We start from the raw sequence: 18,618 nt of genomic DNA on the forward strand, positions 1-18,618 counted from the left end.
ACCCAAGTATTGCATTTCGGACTCTTTCATTGTGAGAGCTATTCCATTTCTCCTAAGGGATTCTTGCCTGCAGTCATAAATATAATGGTCATCTGAATTAAATTCACCCATTCCAGTCCATTTATTTCATTGATTTCTAAAATGTTGATGTTCACTCTTGCCATCTCCTGTTTGACCACTTCCAATTTACCTTGATTCATGGACCTAACATTCCAGGTTCCTATGCAATATTGCTCTTTACAGCATCAGACTTAACTTCTATCACCAGTCACATCCACAACTGGATGGATGCCCCCAGACAAAATAAAGTTTGTCACTGTTTCCATTTTTTCCCTATTTGCCATGGAGTGATGGGACCAGATGCCATGATCTTTGTTTTCTGAATGTTGAGTTTTAAGCTGACTTTTTCACTCTCCTTTCTCACTTTCATCAACAGGCTGTTTAGTTCCTCTTCTCTTTCTGCCATAAGGGTGGTGAAATCTGCATATCTGAGGTTATTGATATTTCTCCCAGCAATCTTGATTCCAGCTTGAACTTCATCCAGCCCGGCATTTCTCCTGGGTACTCTGCATATAATTTAAATAAGCAGGGTGACAATACACAGCATTGTGGTACTCCTTTCCCAATCTGGAACCAGTTTGTTGTTCCATATCCGGTTCTAACTGTTGCTTAACCTACATACAGATTTCTCAGGAGGCAGGTAAGGTGGTCTGGTCCTCCCATCTGTTGAAGAATTTTCCACAGTTTGTTGTGATCCAGAAAGTCAAAGGCTCTAGTTTAGCCAATTAAGCAGATGTAGATGTTTTTCTGGAATTCCCTTGCTTTTTTGCTATGATCCAAAGGATGTTGCCAGTTTGATCTCTGGTTCCTCTTTTTCTAAATCTCACTTGTACATCCAGAGGCTTTAGGTTTACACACTGTCGAATCATAGGCTGAAGGATTTTAAGCATAACCTTACTAGCATGGGAAATGAGTGCAATTGTGCTATAGTTTGAATTCTCTTTGGCATCGCCTTTCTTTGGGATTGGAATGAAAAGTCTCCTTTTCCAGTCCTGTGACCACTGCTGAGTTTTCCAAATTTGCTAGCATATTGAGGGCAGCACTTTCACAGCATTATCTAGTTCCCCTACCCAGGACCCAACCTGGGCCCCCTGCATTGGGAGCTTGGAGTCTTCGACACCGGACCAATCGACAGTCCTCTCACTTCTCACGTTGTGAGGCTCATCCCCACGGTAGCAGGTGGCAGAAGTGAGCGACAGTCGCTCTCATCATACACCACGTTTTGCTTATCGAATGCTGCTGCCCCCAACATGCGTCCACACGGAAGCTCTCCGTGCTTTCGGCCAGGCCCTCGGAGGGGCACTGCGGGGTCCCGTCCAAATCCGAGGCGCCGGCAGGCCGGGGACCGGGCCTCCGCCGGCCCCGCGCCCTCCCCGCTCCCGCGGCCCGGCCCGCCGCCCGCTGCGCCTGCGGTTTCTCCGGATCCGCACGAGGCCGGGCGCCGGCCTGATGTCCCCGTCAACCTCTGCTCGTCACCGGACTCACGGCCGCTCTCGGCTGCTCGTCCTCTGCGACCCGGCGCCGCACGCCCCGCCCGCGCCAAGGCGCGGTTCCCGGGCTTACGACGGCTCTCGGGGGCCGCCGCGCCCGCGGTCGCCTCTCGGAGGTGCTGCCCCCTGGCGGCCGCGGGCCGGACGCGCGGGGCGCTCGGCCGCGCGCGCCCTCTAGGGGTCGCCGCCGGGACAGACGCGCCTGCGTCGAGGAAGGTCTCGCAGGGCCGGGGAAAGAGCCCCGGGACGCGGGCCGGAGGCGCTGCGTTTTGAGCGCCCTCGCTGTGTCAGGCGCAGGCTCCGGGGGGCACGCCCGGTGTCGATGAGCACCCCCTGCAGCGCTGCGGGCAGGTCCTGCGGCCGTTCCCAAATCCCGGGGGAGACCCCGAGGCGCGCCCCGGAGACAGCCAGCGGCGAGCCCGCGGGACCGCGGCCCCCGGCTGACCCTGGGCGCGCCCGGCCCCCTTCCCGTGGCTGCGGCTGCCCCACGAGGGGGCTGCGGAGGGTCGCAGGGGTGCAGGGGCCCTTCCCGAGCCTCTCGGCCCTGAGGCCCACCCCGCTCGTCCTGACAGCCCTGCCTTCCCGAGGCAGGCACCCGGCTTGGGGTCTGGCCGCGAGTCCTCCCCGCACCCCCCCACCCCCGCCTCGATTCTTCGCAGATTTCTCCCCGGGTGTCTCCCACGTCAGCCCCCCACTTGGCCCCTCCACTGAGGGCTGAGAACCTGGCCTGGGACCCGGGACCCTGCTCGGGGAGCCTGCCCGCCCCAGCTGTGATGGCCCTCGACGCAGCCGCCGTCTCACCTCGTGCAGCCCTGCCCCACCCCTGAAGGCACCTCTGAGACTCCTGGGTGGAGGCCCTCAGGGCAGCCCTCCTGGCAAACTCCTGGCGGCTCCTCACTGAGCCAGGGGCTCCTGTTCCCACACCCCCTGCCTCAGTGGTGAGCTGGTGGACCAGACGGTGCTGGATGGATCCTGCTCGGGAAGAAAGGGGCTGCTTACTGGTGGCCTGACGTCAGCAGAAGACGGAGGAGCCGGGGATTTCCCAGCCTGGATGTGAAGATGTGGCCGTGAATTCACTGGGAAGCCCCTTTGCTGGGAGCTGGGGGTGTGCATCCAGGGTCACGTGACATGCACACACACACACACACACGCACAAACCAGGCGGTGCTCTGAGCAGCCTGGTGAGAGGACGGAGGGGCACAGGAGGGACGGAGTGGACAGGACAGGCCCACTCCTGAGGCTTGCACTCCCCCGCACTCCAGGCCGAGGGCAGGCGAAGGCCCCTCGGGCCAAGGATGGAGCCTGCTGACCCGGCAGGGTGCAGGACACACCCCGCCTCTGTCTGATGCCTCTGCTCCTTGGGCAGCCTGGTCACCCTGGTGCCAGCGAGGCGGGCTCTGGCTCCACAGGGAGAAAGGACGAAAGCAGTGCCCTGGTATGGGGCCACTGGGCCAGGGAGACTGTGGACCCAGGACTGCAGCACCAGGGGGCTAGATGGACTCTGGAGCCGGCACATGGCCTTGAGACAGAAGGGGCACCCCAGAGGACACACAAGGGGGTACACAAAGCCAGAAGCAGCAGAGGTTGGGGTGACATAGCCACAACCCCAGGGACCCCTGGCGCCACCAGAGGCTGGTGGAGCAGAGAGGACCTCTTCTGGAGGCTTCTGACACCTTGATTCTGGAGTTGGGGCCTGGGAGCTGTGAGAGGGTCAGTTCCTATTGTTCTAAGACATATCATCCCAGTTTGTGGTCATTTGTTTCGGCCACCCCAGGACACCTACAGCGGGGAGTTGGAGACCCTGAGCCCCAGAGGGTCCCCCTCGGTGGGAGCACAAGCTTTATGTCCATGACTGAAAATTGAGGCATAAAATGTCGACAAATGAAAGTGTCAGTCGCTCAGTCCTGTCCAACTCTTTGTGACCCCGTGGACGGTAGCCTACCAGGCTCCTCTATCCTTGGAATTTTCCAGGCAGGAATACTGGAGTGAGTTGCCATTTCCTTCTCCAGTTATCTTCCCAACCCAGGGATTGGACCCCAGGTCTCCTGTGTTGTAGGCAGATTCTTTATCATCTGAGCCACCAGGGAAGCCCTGTGGTGAAACCCCAGGGCAAGTGACACCAAGAGGCGAGGGTGCAGACAGTCCTGGGAGGAGGGCTGCCTGGGAAGGCCTGGGATTGCAGACACCAGGAACTTTCCCCAAAACTGCCAAGGAAGTGGCATGAGGCTGCGAAGAAAAGGTATTAATGAAAACGATACGCAACCGTCATTCCCTTTTTTAAAGCAGACTTTCGCAGAGGCTGGGAAGCCAGCGCGCAGTCGTGGGGTGCTCTCACAGGAACCGCATTTGTCTCCGGCGCCGCCACGCAGACGGCGACAGGCGCAGAGCAGGTGAGGGGTGAGCGGTGAGTCCGGGGGCCGCTCCTCCCCTGGGCCATGGAGGCCTGGCGTGCCGCAGTCCGTGGGGTCGCAGAGTCAGACGCAACCGAGCGACTGAATCGAACTGAACCGAACCTCCCCCGGGAGCCATACAGCACGGCTGTTGCTCCCTGTTGCCATCTGTGGGGGGTGGGCTTGTTGCCCCCAGAGGGCTATGTCTCATCCTGTGCCCTGGAGTCTGCGGGCAGGACCTTGCTGGAAAATAAGCTCTGTCTAAGGGTGTAGCAATGAGCTCACCCTGGGTTATCCAGGGGAGCTCCAGGTCCAAAGAGACAGACAGACGAGAGTCAGGGGGATGGCCTGGGGTGATGTGGCCACACCCAGGAAGCGAAGGATTCGTGAGCTCCAGAGGCCAAGCATGAGGTCTGGAGCCCAGGCCCCCAGGGCACCCCCACGCCTCGATCCAGACCTCCAGCCTGAAGGCTGGGAGATCCTGCGGTGATTAGTTACAGCAGCCCCAGGAACTCCTGTGTCAGCCTCGACGGATAGCCCTGTGAACACTCCGGACTTTTCTAGAACCCGCCGTCACCTGGAGAGCCGGGCACGCTCCCCTCCCCCAGCCTGGCCCTCCCCTGAGCCTGAGCAGTGAAATGACATTTCTGCACAGGGGGAAGTTGGCACTGACGCGCACTCTTGTGTTTTTATTCCCAGACGCGAAATCACATGTCTTAGGGTCTTTCACAGTAAAGCTCATCCACGACGCGGCCTCAGAGAAGCGGGAGCGGAATTTGACCCTGACACCACCTCGGAGCTGCGTGCAGTCAGCCCCCGCCGCTGACCCGCTGAGGCTGGGGTCACAGGCCCTGCTACCAGCGAGGACACAGAGGCAGCACTGTGCCTGGCCTGGCCCTCAGCAGCTCCGCCCCGACAGGGGAGCCAGGAAGCCTTCGTGCTGACAACTTGCCAGGTCCTTGGAGCCCTGGGGCGTGTCCCCTGCCTGGGGTGCCCCTCGGCCCTCCCAGCCCACAGGCGTGCCTGCCGTGCACACACGGGGCTTCCTCTGGAGGCCACGTGGACTGCACCCCACCTTGCGGTTCCCCTCAGGGCCACAGTGCTGAGCTGTCCCGGCCAAGGGCCTGACGCCAGGGGTACAGTTTGCATGGGCGACCCAGGGCAGAAGCAGAGGTGCCCAGCCATGTGCTCACATCCAAGCAGCGCTTGCAGAAAAGCTCAGGAAATAAAGTCATCATGCGGAGGCTGACAGGCAGCTCCCACACATGGCCTGTGCCAGCTGCCAGAGCACCAGGCGGGCACACGGCCTGTGCCAGCTGCCCTGCTATGCACTCACGGCGGACAGCACCTGCCAGAGCGAGCGCTCCCGCTCGCCGTGTGCTTTTCCCACGGCCAGCAGGCTCGCCCTTGCTCTGCACACGCTGCCACCTTCCCTGGGGCTTCTGCTCAGCCAGGACCCCCGGCAGCAGAGACTCCAGGGACCAGAAATCGGGGGTGAGTCATTAAGAGGGGGCTCCCCAGCCGGCACCGTGGACACTGGCTAGCGGGACCCAAGCAGCACCGGGTGGCCAGCCCTGGACTCCTGCGCTGGGCTCAGCAGGCCCCTTCGGCCAGCCCCTCTGGGGCGCCTGGCGATGGCCCTGGGGGGTGGCCGAGCTCTGGGAAGGCGTAGCTGTTTGTGAGGGACATGGGCGAGCGCGCCTCCTCTGAGTCCTTCGAGCACGTGAGCTTGGTGTTGTCCATCTTCGTGGACCACTTTTTCCACCCCTTGTGGATCCTGCACATGTCCTGGCGTGTCAGTTCCGCGGCCAGCACGTAGATGATGGGGTCAGCCACGCTGTTCACAGTGGCCAGGCTCAGGAACACCACGGAGGCTGTGTACAGGCGGATTTCAAAGGCGCACACGGGGTCTTCGGCCCCTTTGTAGTAGGAAAAGGCGGCGGCTTTGATCAGGAGCACCAGGTGATAGGGGGCGAAGCAGACCAGGAAGATGGCCACGACCGCGATGGCCAGGAGCCTCACCTTGGCCTTCTGGGCGGCGCTCAGGCTGGTGCTCAGCTGGACGGTCCTGAAGATGCGCTGGTTGGTGACGGCGATGATGGACAGCGGGATGGCGAAGCCCGCCGTGAAGCGTGCGTAGTAGTACCCGGCCACCCTGCGGTCCATCGGCAGCGTCTCGAAGCAGGTGTCGCTGTGCTCCATCTTGAACACCGGGGAGTGGACGAGCCCGACGAGGAGGAAGACCGCCGCGGAGACGAGGATGGCGGTCCTCTGGTGGCGGCGGCCACGCATCTCCAGCGCGTACACCACCGCCAGGAAGCGGTCGCAGGAGACGCAGCACAGGAAGAGGATGCTGACGTAGAGGTTGCAGAAGAAGACGTAGGCGGCCGCCTTGCAGGCCCAGGGGCTGAGCGGCCAGCGGTGCCCGTGCTGGATGTAGATGACCCAGAGCGGCAGGGTGCTGATGTAGAGCAGCTCGCAGAGCGCCAGGCAGAAGAGGTAGACGGCCAGCACGTGGCCCTGGCGCGCCTGCAGCAGCGTGAGCCACGCCGTCAGGCAGTTGGCCGGCAGGCCCAGCACGCACACACTGCTATACACGGTCACCAGGAACACCCTGCTGTTGTTGAAGGGCACGTTGCATGTGTGGGGAGACACGCCCATCGACAGGGTCCCCAGTGCAGGGCTGGTCTCCAGCGTGGTGTTTCCTGCAGGGCACAGACAAGCGTGAGGGCAGGTGTGACTGGGGACCACGTGGATCAGATCACCTGGAGCGACCTCCGAGCACGTGGAGCCTTGCAGGGAGGGCCCACTCCCGCAGCGCAGGGCCTACAGACCCTCCCACAGACCGGCGTTCTCTCCTGTCTCGGGGTCGTTGTGTGCTTATACCTAGTGGGGCGTCACCCAGGGGCATTTCCTGAGTGGAGGGGGGCCGTCCTCCCAGGGGGAGGCGCTGACCTTTGGAGTCCCTGGGCAGGTGTCCTGACTCAAAACCCACACCCACCCTCCGTGGGTGGGTCCACGTCCCCTTGGGAAACAGACGGGCAGAATCAGTCTCGGAATATAAACCAGCCCCGACAGCTTGGGCCTGGCCGTGTCCTCCGTTGACGCAGGCACGCGGGGCAGTCGCCGCCGTCCGTCGCCGCATGACGCCCCAGCCCACAGCACGCGCAGGGACCTGGAGACGCCAGGACACCCAGCGCCCACACCCGCCCCCCGCTCTCCTCCACCGCGTCGGCTGAGCCGCACTCTCACACCGTCCTTTGGAGGTGCCCCCGGGGTCTGCGGGGCTCGCGCTGGGACCGTGCCGAGGTTGGTGGGTGGGCACAGGGAGCAGACACCCCCCGGGCTTTGGGGTCCCTGTTGGGAGCAGGAAGAACTGAGCCTGGCCTCTGGAGGCACTGTCCATGTCGAGGCCTTCTTCTCCAAGAGTGGACAGCGGAGACGGAGCAGCCCCTTGAGGTCAGTGGGAGCCTCTGGCAACGGTGGCCCCAGTACCCAGCCAAGGGACTGGACAGTGGGCCGCACGGGGCGGGGCGGCCCCAGTGATGGTGCAGAACGTGGCTCTCGCTTCTGTAGGCTGGTGACCCCTGAGGCGTGAAGGCTTTTTGGTTACTTACAGTCGAGGTTGAAGACCCCTGGGCCCTTCCACAGGCCTTTCCAACGGCCAAAGAAACCTCACCGCATCCCAAAGCTGGCATGACCATGGGCGTCTCGCCGTGGCCGGCTGTGAAGGCGGGAGGAGAGCCATGCTCCCCTGGTGGCTCAGCGGCAAAGAACCCGCCCGCAGTGCAGGAGATGAAGGAGACCCAGGTTTGATCCCTGGGTCAGGAAGATCCCCTGGAGGAGGAACTGGCAACCCTCTCCAGTATTCTTGCCTGGAGAATCCCAAGGACAGAGCCTGGAGAGCTACAGTCCATGGGGTTGCAAAGAGTTGGACACGCCTGTGTGACTGAGCAGGGGCGCATGGTGAGGGCGGGCGGCGAGCAGTGAAGCGGTGAAGGAGGCCGAAGGCCCATCGAGAAGGGCTGCACAGCTGGCCTGGGGCAGTGGAGGCGACAGCCCCACAGTGTGACCCAAAGTCCGACTGCACCCTCATCCGTTTTCCCCTGTTCTTACAATTCTAGCAAAATATGCATAAGATAGAAGTGACGGTCTTCACACTCCACGCGTCCACTTCTGTGACACGAAGCGGGTCTCCAGAACTTTCTCATCTTGCAAAACTGAAGCTCTGTCCGCATTTAACCCCCAGCCCCTCCTAGGAGTGCATGGTAAAGAATGTGGCCTTGGACGTCCCCGGCGGTCCAGTGGCTGAGAGTCCGCCGGCGCACGCAGGGGACACAGCCTCAGTCCCGGGTCTGGGGAGATGGTGTGTGTGGCTGAGCAGTGAGGCCCGGGGGCCACGCCTGCTGAGCCCACCCTGGAGCCTGTGCCCCGCGACTAGAGGGGCCCACACAAGGCAACGAAGGCCCAGTAGTCAGATAAACAGCAAGCAAGATCACAGGGAGAATGAGCCCCGGGACTGGGCACTGCATCCTCAGAGCCCCGGCTCCGAGCGCCCTTCCTTCTCAGGGCAGCTCCGGGTCGCTGTGCGGCTGGGCCACGGGCGCGCCTCCACTCCCCTGGCCGGGGACCCGGCCGCTGGGACCGTGGGTGCGTGATGCCTTCTCCGCACCTGCGTTCACTTCCTTTGAGCGCGTACTGCCGGCTCGTGTGATGAGCCCCTCGGTAGCTTTCTGAGGACCCTCCAGATAGTTTCCACGGCAGCTGCTCCATTTTCCGTCTCTGCATCCTCAGCCACGCTTGGTCTTTCGGTTTTGGCAGTGGCCATCCGGACGGGCGTGACTCGGTCCCTTCCCTGGGGCCCCATCCCCTGCCCTAACCCCCTGGGACGTGGGTTTCATTCCATGTGCAGACGGAGGGTGCAGCCAAGTCACCAGACCCAGGCATCAGTTCCCCACACGAGAGCTGGCAGCATCCAGCATGGGGGCCGGAAGTGCGTGGGGAGCAGCTGGCGGGAGGGCACTTCTCAGGCGGGAAGCCGCTGACACCTGTCTTGGCCCAAGCTGGCCCAGCCTGGACCGACTGTCCCCTCTGGTCGGACAAGTCCTCCACAAGCCAGCAGCCCACCACCTGGACCGCAGCATCGCCCTGGGTCCATCCCAGTGCCAACCCTGTCTTCCCACCCCTTGGGGGGCAGGGTGTGAGGGGTCCCGAAGCCCAGGTGGAGGCTCAGGTGAGGCCTGTGGGCTCCTTCTGGCTCCCAGGTCCCCCACCAACCGCCCGCCCTCGAGGGTGCCCCCTGGACTCAGCATAGTTCAGTCACACACCGCCTGCTGGGGCCACGTGGGCAGCACGCGGGGCCCCGTCTTAACCTGCCCACGCCGCACCCCCGCCCCAGCCATCTGGCGACCACACCTGGGCACATGGGCAAGAGCGCGCCCCTGCCCCAGGGTCACTCAGAGGACCTGAACTCCTGGGCAGGAGCCTTCTGGGCTGGGCAGACGAGCCCCGGGAGACAGAGAGGCAGGCTCTGCGGGGCCCAGGCCCCTCACAGGGTGGGCGCCTCTGGCTTTACTGCCTGCAGGCTAGTTTTTATTTTGAGAAGTCTCCTTTTGCATGCTAATTTTTGAAGCAATTATCGCTGTTATGAGACCATGTACATTGTAGAAAAATTCCCACGGGCTCCCTCCTAAAGGTTCCAAGTCAAAGGAGGCCCGCGTGGGGCCCTCACCTGGCATGTCGCAGGCTCTGGGCTCAGGGCCAGGCGGCGGTGCCCGTCACACGGCAGAGATGGGGCTGTGGAGACGTTTGCTCCCAGAGCGGAAAGTGACCTGGAGCAAGAGTGGACAGAAATTGCTTTAGGGAAATCAGATTAAATCATAAATCAAGCCATTTGACAAATGGTCAGTGGGCACTTGTTACACGCCAAGTCTTGTATTTCGGCCTCCCCTAGTAGCTCAGATGGTAAAGCATCCGCCTGGAATGCAAGAGACCAGGGTTCAGTCCCTGGGTGGGGAAGATCCCCTGGAGAAGGAAATGGCAGCCCACTCCAGTATTCTTGCCTAGAGAATCCCATGGACAGAGGAGCCTGGTGGGTCACAGTCCATGGGGAAGCAATGAGTCGGACACCACTGAGCAATGAAACACACAAATCTTGTGTTTATCCTGGGATACAGCAGCAGAGTTTTAATATAGAAAGAACTCCCACAAATCAACAAGACTAAGTGTCAAAGCTGATCATTCACAAAAGTGAAAACACCTCGACAGGAAGAACACTCAACTCTGCTCACACGGTCAAAAAAGGGTGAGCGTGCAACAGCCACACGTCAATCTCCTTCTCGCCCGTGAGACTGGCACAGATAAAGGACTTCAGCTCTCAGTGTTGGTGAGTGAGTGAGGAAGTGGGCTCCTCCACGCTAGGGACAGGGGCATAGATGGGCACAGAGGCTTTCCAGTGCAATCGGGCAATGCGCCTCGAAAGTCTTCCATGTGCTTAACTTCTGACGGGGTGAAATCCTTTCCGGGAGTTCTCCTGATGAAACAGCCACCTGAGATTCCAAGTGCATGGACTGCACCCCTGTGAAAGGGACTGGGAGCTCAGGGCAGGGACGGGCAGGCTCCATCCAGGGTGCTGGCCGAAGGGGCGGCATCCCGGCCCCCACCCTTGCTTTCTTCCTGAACCAGAGAGCCCCTAGCACGGGCCCCAACCTAGCAGTCAGACAGGGTCCGAAGTAGGGTCTTCCCTGCCGGCCTGGAGCCCAGCCCCCACCCCCAGGGGAGCCGGCAGCTGAAGGCGCCCCCACCCCCCGCGCCGGGAGGGGTTGTCTGTGATGCCAGCAGGCGAGCTAACCGGAAATAACAGGAAACCAAGCTGTTTCCCTGAAACTGCATAAAGTTCATCAGCTTAGAAAGAGTTTATAAGCAAGACCTTGAAAACACAGACAAAGGTGAGATGCAGGAAAGAGTCGAGAAACACTGTTAACATTCTGAAACGGACGTCCTGACCGGCTGGTGGGTGTGGGTCTGGGGGTCCCTGGGTCTCCCCGTCCATCCCCTCACTCACCACCGTGCTCAGCCAATGAAGGGGGGCTAAGCCCGACAAAGGGGGCTCCAGGAAGGTGGGTGTCCACTGAGGGTGGCCCATGTGAGCTGCAGTGGTGTGCGGGGGGTGCCAACCCACCTAGGAGCCGTCAGGACGCTCCTGAACCACATGGGCCCTGGAGGAGACCCCCAGCCCCGCCCTGGGTGTGGGGCCAGTCCCTTTGCAAGAACTGAGATTTGGGAAAGCTGGGGGGGTGGTCCCTCCCCAAGGGCAGCCCCGCCAGCTCCTCCCTGAACGGCTGGGAGCAGAGGTGGACCACTGTCTCTACAAGTCACTTCTGCAAAAGCCAGAGGAAGTGGCCCAACTGATGGTGTGCGTCCCCCAGCGGGGGCGAGGCCTGCAGGCAGAGGTCTGTACAGAGAGCACAGACTGGCCGAGGCCGGGGGGCGTCTGGGCCCTGCCTGGTGCCCCCCGCCCTGCCCTCCTGTGCAGACAGCACGGACTCTGGGTCTGGGGTGGCGGCCATGACTGTCAGCTGCCCTCATCTGCCTGGACTGGCGGGTCGGGGGGGAGGCCGTGTTGGGAGGAGCGGGGCCGGGGAGGGAACGCTGCACAAGGCCCGGGCCAGGGGGCCAGCGGCTGGGACGGCCGCAACCTCACGGCGCAGTCCTGCCCTGCCCAGGCCCAGGGGATCCCTGCCTCTCCACCCACCTCCGGGCCGTTTGCCCTGCAGAGCCTGGCCTGTCCCTGGGCTCGCCCTGGCCACTCCACCCCCCACGCACACTTGGCTTCAGGTCTCTGCCCCTGGCTTCTCCGGGGTCTCTGGACCCGGTGGCCTGGGTGCCTCCTGCTTCCTCTCGTGTCCTCGGTCCTGTGTGTCTGCCCCACCCCATGAGCTGAGCGACCTGGGAGGGGGCCGTGTGTCTGCTCCACCTCAGCATGTCCCAGGTTGTCCCTGGTGGGCAGCCAGGACACCGCCCAGCCCGCCCAGGGGGGTGGTGGACTGTCCCCCACCAGGATCCGATCCCCGCCGGCCCCAGAGGGCCCTGGCCTCTCCCCATCCTCGGCTGGGGCTCTTGAGGGCGGGGGTCGGGAGGCCTGGGTCCCCCCTTGTTCTCCCAGAGTCGGGTGCTTAGAGGGACACATCCGCCCCCCAGGCCCAGCTGCCTGCTCTTCCCTGCCCTCACCAGCCTCCGTCCACCTCGGGAGACCCACGGGCGGTCCCAGCTGCAGGGGACATGGAGTGACAGACCCCACAGGAGGCTCTAGGAAGATAGCCGGCCTGGGCCTGGTGGGCTTGGGGTCCCTGGTCTGCGCTCTTAGGAGGGGTGGGGGCCACGGCAGCCACAGGCCGCGGGGTGGGTGGCCTGGGTCAGCCTGAGGCTCCTGCTCTCGGCTCCCAGCAGCCGTGGACGCCGGCCCTGTCCCTGCCAGCCCTGGGCACCACCCCGGCAGCTGCACATCCTGGAAGGTCCCGCAGAAGCCCCTGGAGAGAGAGAAAGGACCGGGAGTGACCCGGCCTGCAGAGCTCTCCCCAGACGCGCCATGGCCCGCGGGTGCCTCGCGTCCTCCCTTTATTGGGAACACACGTCGAAAGGGTTGACTCTGGAGCTTTCTAAACAGGCACCGCCAAAGCGCCGAGGACCAGCCCGCCCACGGGCCTCGCTCCCTGCTCCCATCGCACAGCATGGGACCTGGCCGTGCCGGCTGATGGCCTGTCCTGTGGCTGCCCTGCAGCGCCTTTGCCCAATTTGCACCTTCGCCCCTCTTGCCTCGGCTGGAACTTTCAGGTCATTTCCATCTCCTACCCCCGCCTCGTCACGCCAGCTCGCTGACTTCATTTCTGTCTGCCCGCAGCTTACACTTCGGGGCGGGACCTCCCAACCCCGGCCGAGCTAGGCGAGCTCACCGCTCTCAGCAAGCGGCCCGGCCTCTCCAGCCCCGGGTGTCCGTCTTCCCCGCTCCCCTTCAGGAAGGTTGTACCTGCATCTCCCCGACAGCTGGTGAGGTTGGACAGCCCCTCCTTGTTCCAGGGCCCCCGGAGGCGCCTATGTTGCCCCACTCTGCCTGGAGGATCCCCTAAAACGTCACCCTGTCGCTGCCCAGGTGGGGATGGCGGGAAGCACCCGGTCCTCAGCAGCCAAAGCTCCAGCCCTCCGTTCCCGGCAGACACCCTGGGACCCCGCACTGTGCCCAGCCCTGGACCCCATCCCAAGGGGCCAGCCAGCCGCCCAGCCAGCAGGGCCCCCTGTCTTGTGGTCCCTCCTCACACCCACACGCCTGCGGCCCCACCAGCTCCAGGAGGCCAGGGCGGCAGTGCCTTATTCCCGCCCGCCAGCACCCCCGGAGCAGCAGCAAGCACATGTCCTCTGGGAGGCAGGGAGCCTCCCCACAGCGGGGCCAGGCTCCGCCGGCCTGGAACTCCCAGGCTCCCTCCCAGGCCCCCTGGTGCCCTGGGGTCTCTCTCAGTGAAGGAACCCAGTTAAGACCCTCCACCAAGCCCCCACGTTCATGCCGAGGAGCCACTTCTGCTTTCAGCCCCCAACCCCGACGCTCCCGCGGGAGCCCAGAACTCACCCGGGCCCACAGCCTCGCGCTCCTCTCTGCAGGCGTGGCTGAACGCTTTCAGGAAGTAGCAGCAGTGTCTCTAGAACTTCCCAAACCGCACACCGAGCAAGACCGGGGTGGGGGGGGGCGGGGGGGGGCGCCAACTGGCCGAGGTGTCTTCTCGCTGGTGGTGAGATGGTGGCCTCGTCACTTTCCTGAAAACGGATCCAGGGCCGCTTCTGCTCGCGCTTCTGGCAACACCCAGAGCTGCTTTCACTCAGGACTTCCCTGGCAACTGGGCCAGACATGGGGCCAGCTGGCATGAGCTGCCGGGACCTACTGAGCCCAGACAGCATCGCTGCACCCCCGGGCGGGGACCCCCAAGAGCTCCTGCCCTCAGGCCTCGAAGGCCTCCTGGGCTGGTGGGCGCAGAGCAGGGCTGCCAGGAGGCCTCGCCCCTGGGCACTCAAGGGGCTCAGGGAGCCGGGCTGCCTCCAGGCACTGCCCCACGGGCCCAGGACAGCACCCAGCCCCAGCCCCAGCCCCCTGCCTGGCCCCATCCTGGGGAGGGCCCTGCAGGCCAGCGTGCCCTGTGCTGGTCCCTGGGCCTCGGCGCTGTCCCTGAGCCCCCGGACCCCCTGGAGCCGAGCCCAGCCAGGCCGGGGGTCACCCGCAGGAGAGTTTCTCTTGAGGGGTCCATGGATCCCCCAGGAAGCCGGGGTCCACTCAGGAAGGCAGGGCTTGCAGGGCCCCAGCCTGACGCACACACCAGTGTCCTCAGAAGATGTCGAGCTGCAGGTGACCCACCCCCTCGCTTGGCCACGCTAGGCTGGCTCTGGGCTTTGAGGTGAGGCACTGGGGCCCTCCCTGCACCGCCCTCTGTGGTCCCAGCTCTCCAGCCCAGCTCAGGGCTGTGCCCCCAACCTCTGTGGGCCACCTGTCCCCAGCAGCAAGGCGGCAGGTGGAACCAAGTCCCCTGCCTAGCGTGTCCAGGACTGGGGGCCCCAGGAGGGCAGGCGCCCACTTGGCACTTTTCCTCAGACATTGCCTTGCGGTTGGAGGCTGGCTCCCTCTCAGCAACCTCCCCACCCAGAGTGGTCTCTCAGGGGGGTCCCAGAGTGCCTGGGGAGCTGGGTGTGGGGAGCCTGCGAATCTGGGCATAAGACTCACCTCAGCCCCCCGACAGCTGCCCAGGGGTGATGGCGTCAACTACAGGCCACTGCCAAGGGTGCCATCCACCACCCAGGGGCACAGGCCCAGACTAGCTGTCTGCAGTGGAGCCAAGGCTTGGCTGTTCGTGGCGCCTCCTCGGGGTCTGAGGACCTAGGGCCTCAGCAGGAGCAGAGCCCGCTTCAGGGCCGTGGGCCAGTGCCCTTGGGGATGCGGGGGGACAGCTCTCATCACGGGGCAGCCTGAGCCCTCCTGGGACTGCTGCGTCTGCGGCCCCCTGGAGGCACCGCCTGTTCCCGGCTGCTGTGCCCCCAGCGGACAGACTCGGGCCACCGTTCCCCCGGGCCGTGGCCGTAGGGTCGAGGAGGGCAGCCTAGTCCTCCCTTGGGTTCCTCAGGGGGCCTGGGAAGGGAGCCGGGCCCCAAGGAGCTGGGAGCTGCGAGCCGGGGGGCAGCAGCACCCACCCCACCTGCTTCCTGGCGTGACCCCTGCCAGCGAGGCAGGCGTGGGCAGCGGGGTTTCGGGGGAGCCAGGGGCCTGGTGCATCTCCTGAAGGCTGAGTGTCTTGCAGGCAGGTTAAAGGGGCCCGCTGCAACCCATTTTCTCAACACGCCCAGGGGCCGCTCAAGTTGAGGCCGCTAGCTCCCGGGGTCCCCCTTCCATCAGGCAGGCATCCCAATTCCATCTGCAGCATCACGCCACCTCCTCACGACAGGGGAACGTTGGTCGCTGTTTTAAGTGGGTCATACAGTCACAGATTCAAACCTGAAAAGACACAGGGGGGCAGGCGGTGGCGACCCCCCGGGCACCGTCTGGACGCCTGCCGGACAGCACGCTCCAGGCCACGGGTCTCCGCTCCCCTCACAGCCTCGGAAGGCTTAATAGGGAAAGGAGGGGCATCCTGACGGCCCAAGTGACCACCACCCACACCAGCGCCAAGACTTCTAGACGAGCTCCGTGCCTGTGAGCAGAATCGGAGCCCGGGCTCAGCACCGCGCCCCCCGCAGAGCCTCCGCGTGCCCTGCCCACCCTCCTCGGCCCGACGGCCGGCGGTGGTGCCAGGTGGCTCACGGCGGGCCCAGCGCGCCCGGCACGCGTGCCTGGCCGAAGTCGGGCGTCTCGGCGGCCCCGCTCGGAAGCAGCGCTCCCCGACCTCCGCTTCCTGAGGGGGCCTGGCCGGCCGCCCTGACGTGTGGCACGTCCTCGGTGTGCGTGACTGGGCGTTCCCCGAGTCGTTCGCCGTGCTCCCCCACTGCCGGCTTCCCGGGTCTGGGAAGTGGGTCTGAAGCCCCGGCCGGTTCAGTCAGCGTTTCTGGCGCTGGGACCCCCGCCATGAAGGCATGTCTGGCGTCTCGCCCCCTACCCCGGAGCTGAACCTCCCACTCCCCACCCCAGGGCGGCCTCCGCACTGGGTCTTTCGCGTGGTGACTTTCCCATCACGTGGTGTCTCTGCCTGTGACGGTAGCAGCAGGCCTAGGGGGGCGGTCAGGGAGCTGGGCCCTCCCTGCTCCCCCAGCCAAGGGCAGCAAACCGCCTCCTGCCGCAGCTGAGATGTCAGGCCCTTTCTCACCACCTCTCCCTGAGTATCACTAGGGACTCAGACTTTTACTGCGGCAATTAGAGATAGTAAAACCTACCGTTAGAACCACTTTCAAGGGAACACTGCTGTGACCAGCACCCTCACGCTGCTGTGTGACCGTCCACGTCGTCTATCCCCAGGACGCTCGTCTCCCCAAACAGAAACCCTGTCCCGGCTCCCCAGCCCTCCCCCGCCCACCCCCACCATCCTGCTCTCTGTCTCTGTGGGTCTGACTGCGCCAGGGACCCCCGACGAGTGGACTCTCCCAGGAGCACCCTTTTGCGACGGGCCTGGTTCACTCGGCATGAGGTCCTCAAGGCCTGCCCATGCTGGAGCAGGTGTCAGACGTCACTGCCCGTGTGGCTGAGTCCCGTGCCACCGCGTGGCTGGACCGCATCTGTTTATCCGTCACCCATCCGTGGATGCGCGGGCTGCCTTGTAACACTGTTGAGGACGCGCGTGTGCAGGACTCGGGGTTTTCATATCTTCGGTGGGTCTCCTCCGTCAACTTTAGTTGTTGCCCTTGAGGACCCTCAAGTTGTCCCAGACTCGCTGGACCATCTGCCCCGCCTCTGTGGGGCTGGTCACGTGCCCCATCTCTTCAGCCTTGCTCTTGTGCTATGTTCTGCCCCTCCATCTCCACGCAGCCCCTGCCTGGAGCGAGCCCTGCTGCCTCGTGGGAGTCAGTCTGTCTGTGCCACCCCTGACCCACTGCTGAGATGACCGCTTTTTCTTCTTCCAGAAAGTCTGCCAGGCCATCCTGACTGCTGGCCGCTGCCCACCCCCAACTCTTCAGCCTCACTGATGCTGCGTCACTGAATTGGGGGCTGGGGAGGGGAAGCAGGGGCTCCGGGGTTTCCTCGGGACTTGGTGCTTTCACAAGGGCCCAGGAGTTCCCCAGTACCTCCCAGAGAAGGGGCTTTCAGGGCGGTTTCAGAGAGAGCTTCCTTGGGAGAGAAGAGGCTGTGAACAAAAAGGGGCTTTACAGAAGTTGTCATCCCAGGAGCTTGGTGATTCTGAAACTCATTACCAGCCCATCTTCCTCTGACTGGGGCGCACTCTGAATGTGAATCATGGGTCGTGGGTTCAACAGAGTTAAAGTGTGCTCTAGATCAGCCCAGAATAGGCTACCCATCACCTCAGAAACCCCAGACATGCTGAGCACGTGGAGTTCTCTCTCTCTCTCTCCCTCAGCTGGCCCAGCCACTTCCATGGCCTTGGGAAACCAGGTGCCTTGTCTCTTGGTCAAAAATGGCTACTTGAGCTCCAGCCTTCACATCTGCATTCCAGGTGTCAGGAAGGAAGGAAGTAGAGGAGAGTGGGGCCCCTCCTCTTTGGGGAGATGCACCAGAATCCCCAAACAGTGCTGCTGGTCCCACCTTCTCAAGAATACAGAGCTGTGGCCATGCCTGGCTGGGGGGATGGCTGGGAAATGTGGCCTTTGATTTCATGGTGCCCACTGCCCCTGGGTGCTGTTACTAAACAAGAAGAGCTTCAGGGTATGGGGGGACATGCTGCCTCAGGCACACATGCTCATCAGCTTCTCTTCCACTTGGCGAAGGCAGGTCCCAGACAGGTGGGCGGGATGCATGCTGGCCAGGCCCAGGGACGAAACTGCCCCCAAATGAGAAGAGGGTCCAGAGTGGGGTTGATCTGGGAGGAAGAGGGAGGAGCTTGGGGAGCAGGAGCTGGGAGAGGGAGCCTGGGGGACCGACGAGGAGGGGAGGTGGAGGGGAGTGCGGCCCGTGGGGCAGCTCCTCCTAAGGAAGCTTCCTCCCCCGAGAAGCCCCAGGAGACCCACTGCCCAGAGCCTGCGAAGCAGGGTCCTCGTGGAGAACCCAAACCTTTAGTCCCCGTGGCCCTGGCCCAGCAGCTTAATAGGCCTTGCTAGACTCTGTCTCCACTGACAGAATGTTGCTCCTCCCAGGGAAGCTAAAGATGGCAAACAACGTTACTGTTTTCTCCAGAATTTCCAGAACGACCCATCCACTTGTCAGAAGAAAGCGTCAAGCATGCTTTGCCTGTCGGTATTTTGGGAACCCAGGATCACCAGTGTCTGTTGGGGGCACCAGAAGGTTCCGGACACAGACGCCTGCTCTGTGACAGGCCCTCGCCCTCTGTCTGTCTGTCCCCTAGCCCACAAGCCCTGGGGGCCGTGGGTTTGCACCCCACTCTCTGTGGCCCCTGAGTCCACCCATCCCTTGTGCATATGTCCCATGAGAGGAAACCATTGTCTAAAGACCGTGCTCGAGGCTTCCCTGGTGGCCATTGGCTAAGGCTGCGCTCCCAGCACAGGGGGCCCGGGTTCGGTCCCTGGTCAGGGAACTGATCCCACATGCC

General features: G+C 63.2%; 1 protein-coding gene across 2 annotated transcripts; it reads right to left on the minus strand.

The window, feature by feature from the left end:
- Positions 1 to 4,598: 4,598 nt before the first annotated feature.
- On the minus strand, positions 4,599 to 13,609 carry GPR132 (G protein-coupled receptor 132). 2 transcript variants are annotated; one of them, XM_015102076.3, is made up of 3 exons: positions 13,560 to 13,609; positions 9,672 to 9,771; positions 4,599 to 6,645 (listed from the first exon to the last, which is right to left on the minus strand). In XM_015102076.3, the coding sequence occupies exons 2-3, from the start codon at positions 9,676 to 9,678 to the stop codon at positions 5,534 to 5,536; spliced, it is 1,119 nt and encodes a 372-aa protein (XP_014957562.2). In that variant the 5' UTR covers positions 9,679 to 9,771; positions 13,560 to 13,609; the 3' UTR covers positions 4,599 to 5,533. The 2 variants fall into 2 exon arrangements, with proteins under 2 accessions (XP_014957562.2, XP_042091564.1); XM_042235630.1 differs by having other exon boundaries at positions 12,235 to 13,609.
- Between the last annotated feature and the right edge of the window lie 5,009 nt (positions 13,610 to 18,618).

Source organism: Ovis aries, chromosome 18 (genome assembly GCF_016772045.2).
Source record: "Ovis aries strain OAR_USU_Benz2616 breed Rambouillet chromosome 18, ARS-UI_Ramb_v3.0, whole genome shotgun sequence".
In the NCBI taxonomy this organism is placed as follows: Eukaryota; Metazoa; Chordata; class Mammalia; order Artiodactyla; family Bovidae; genus Ovis; species Ovis aries.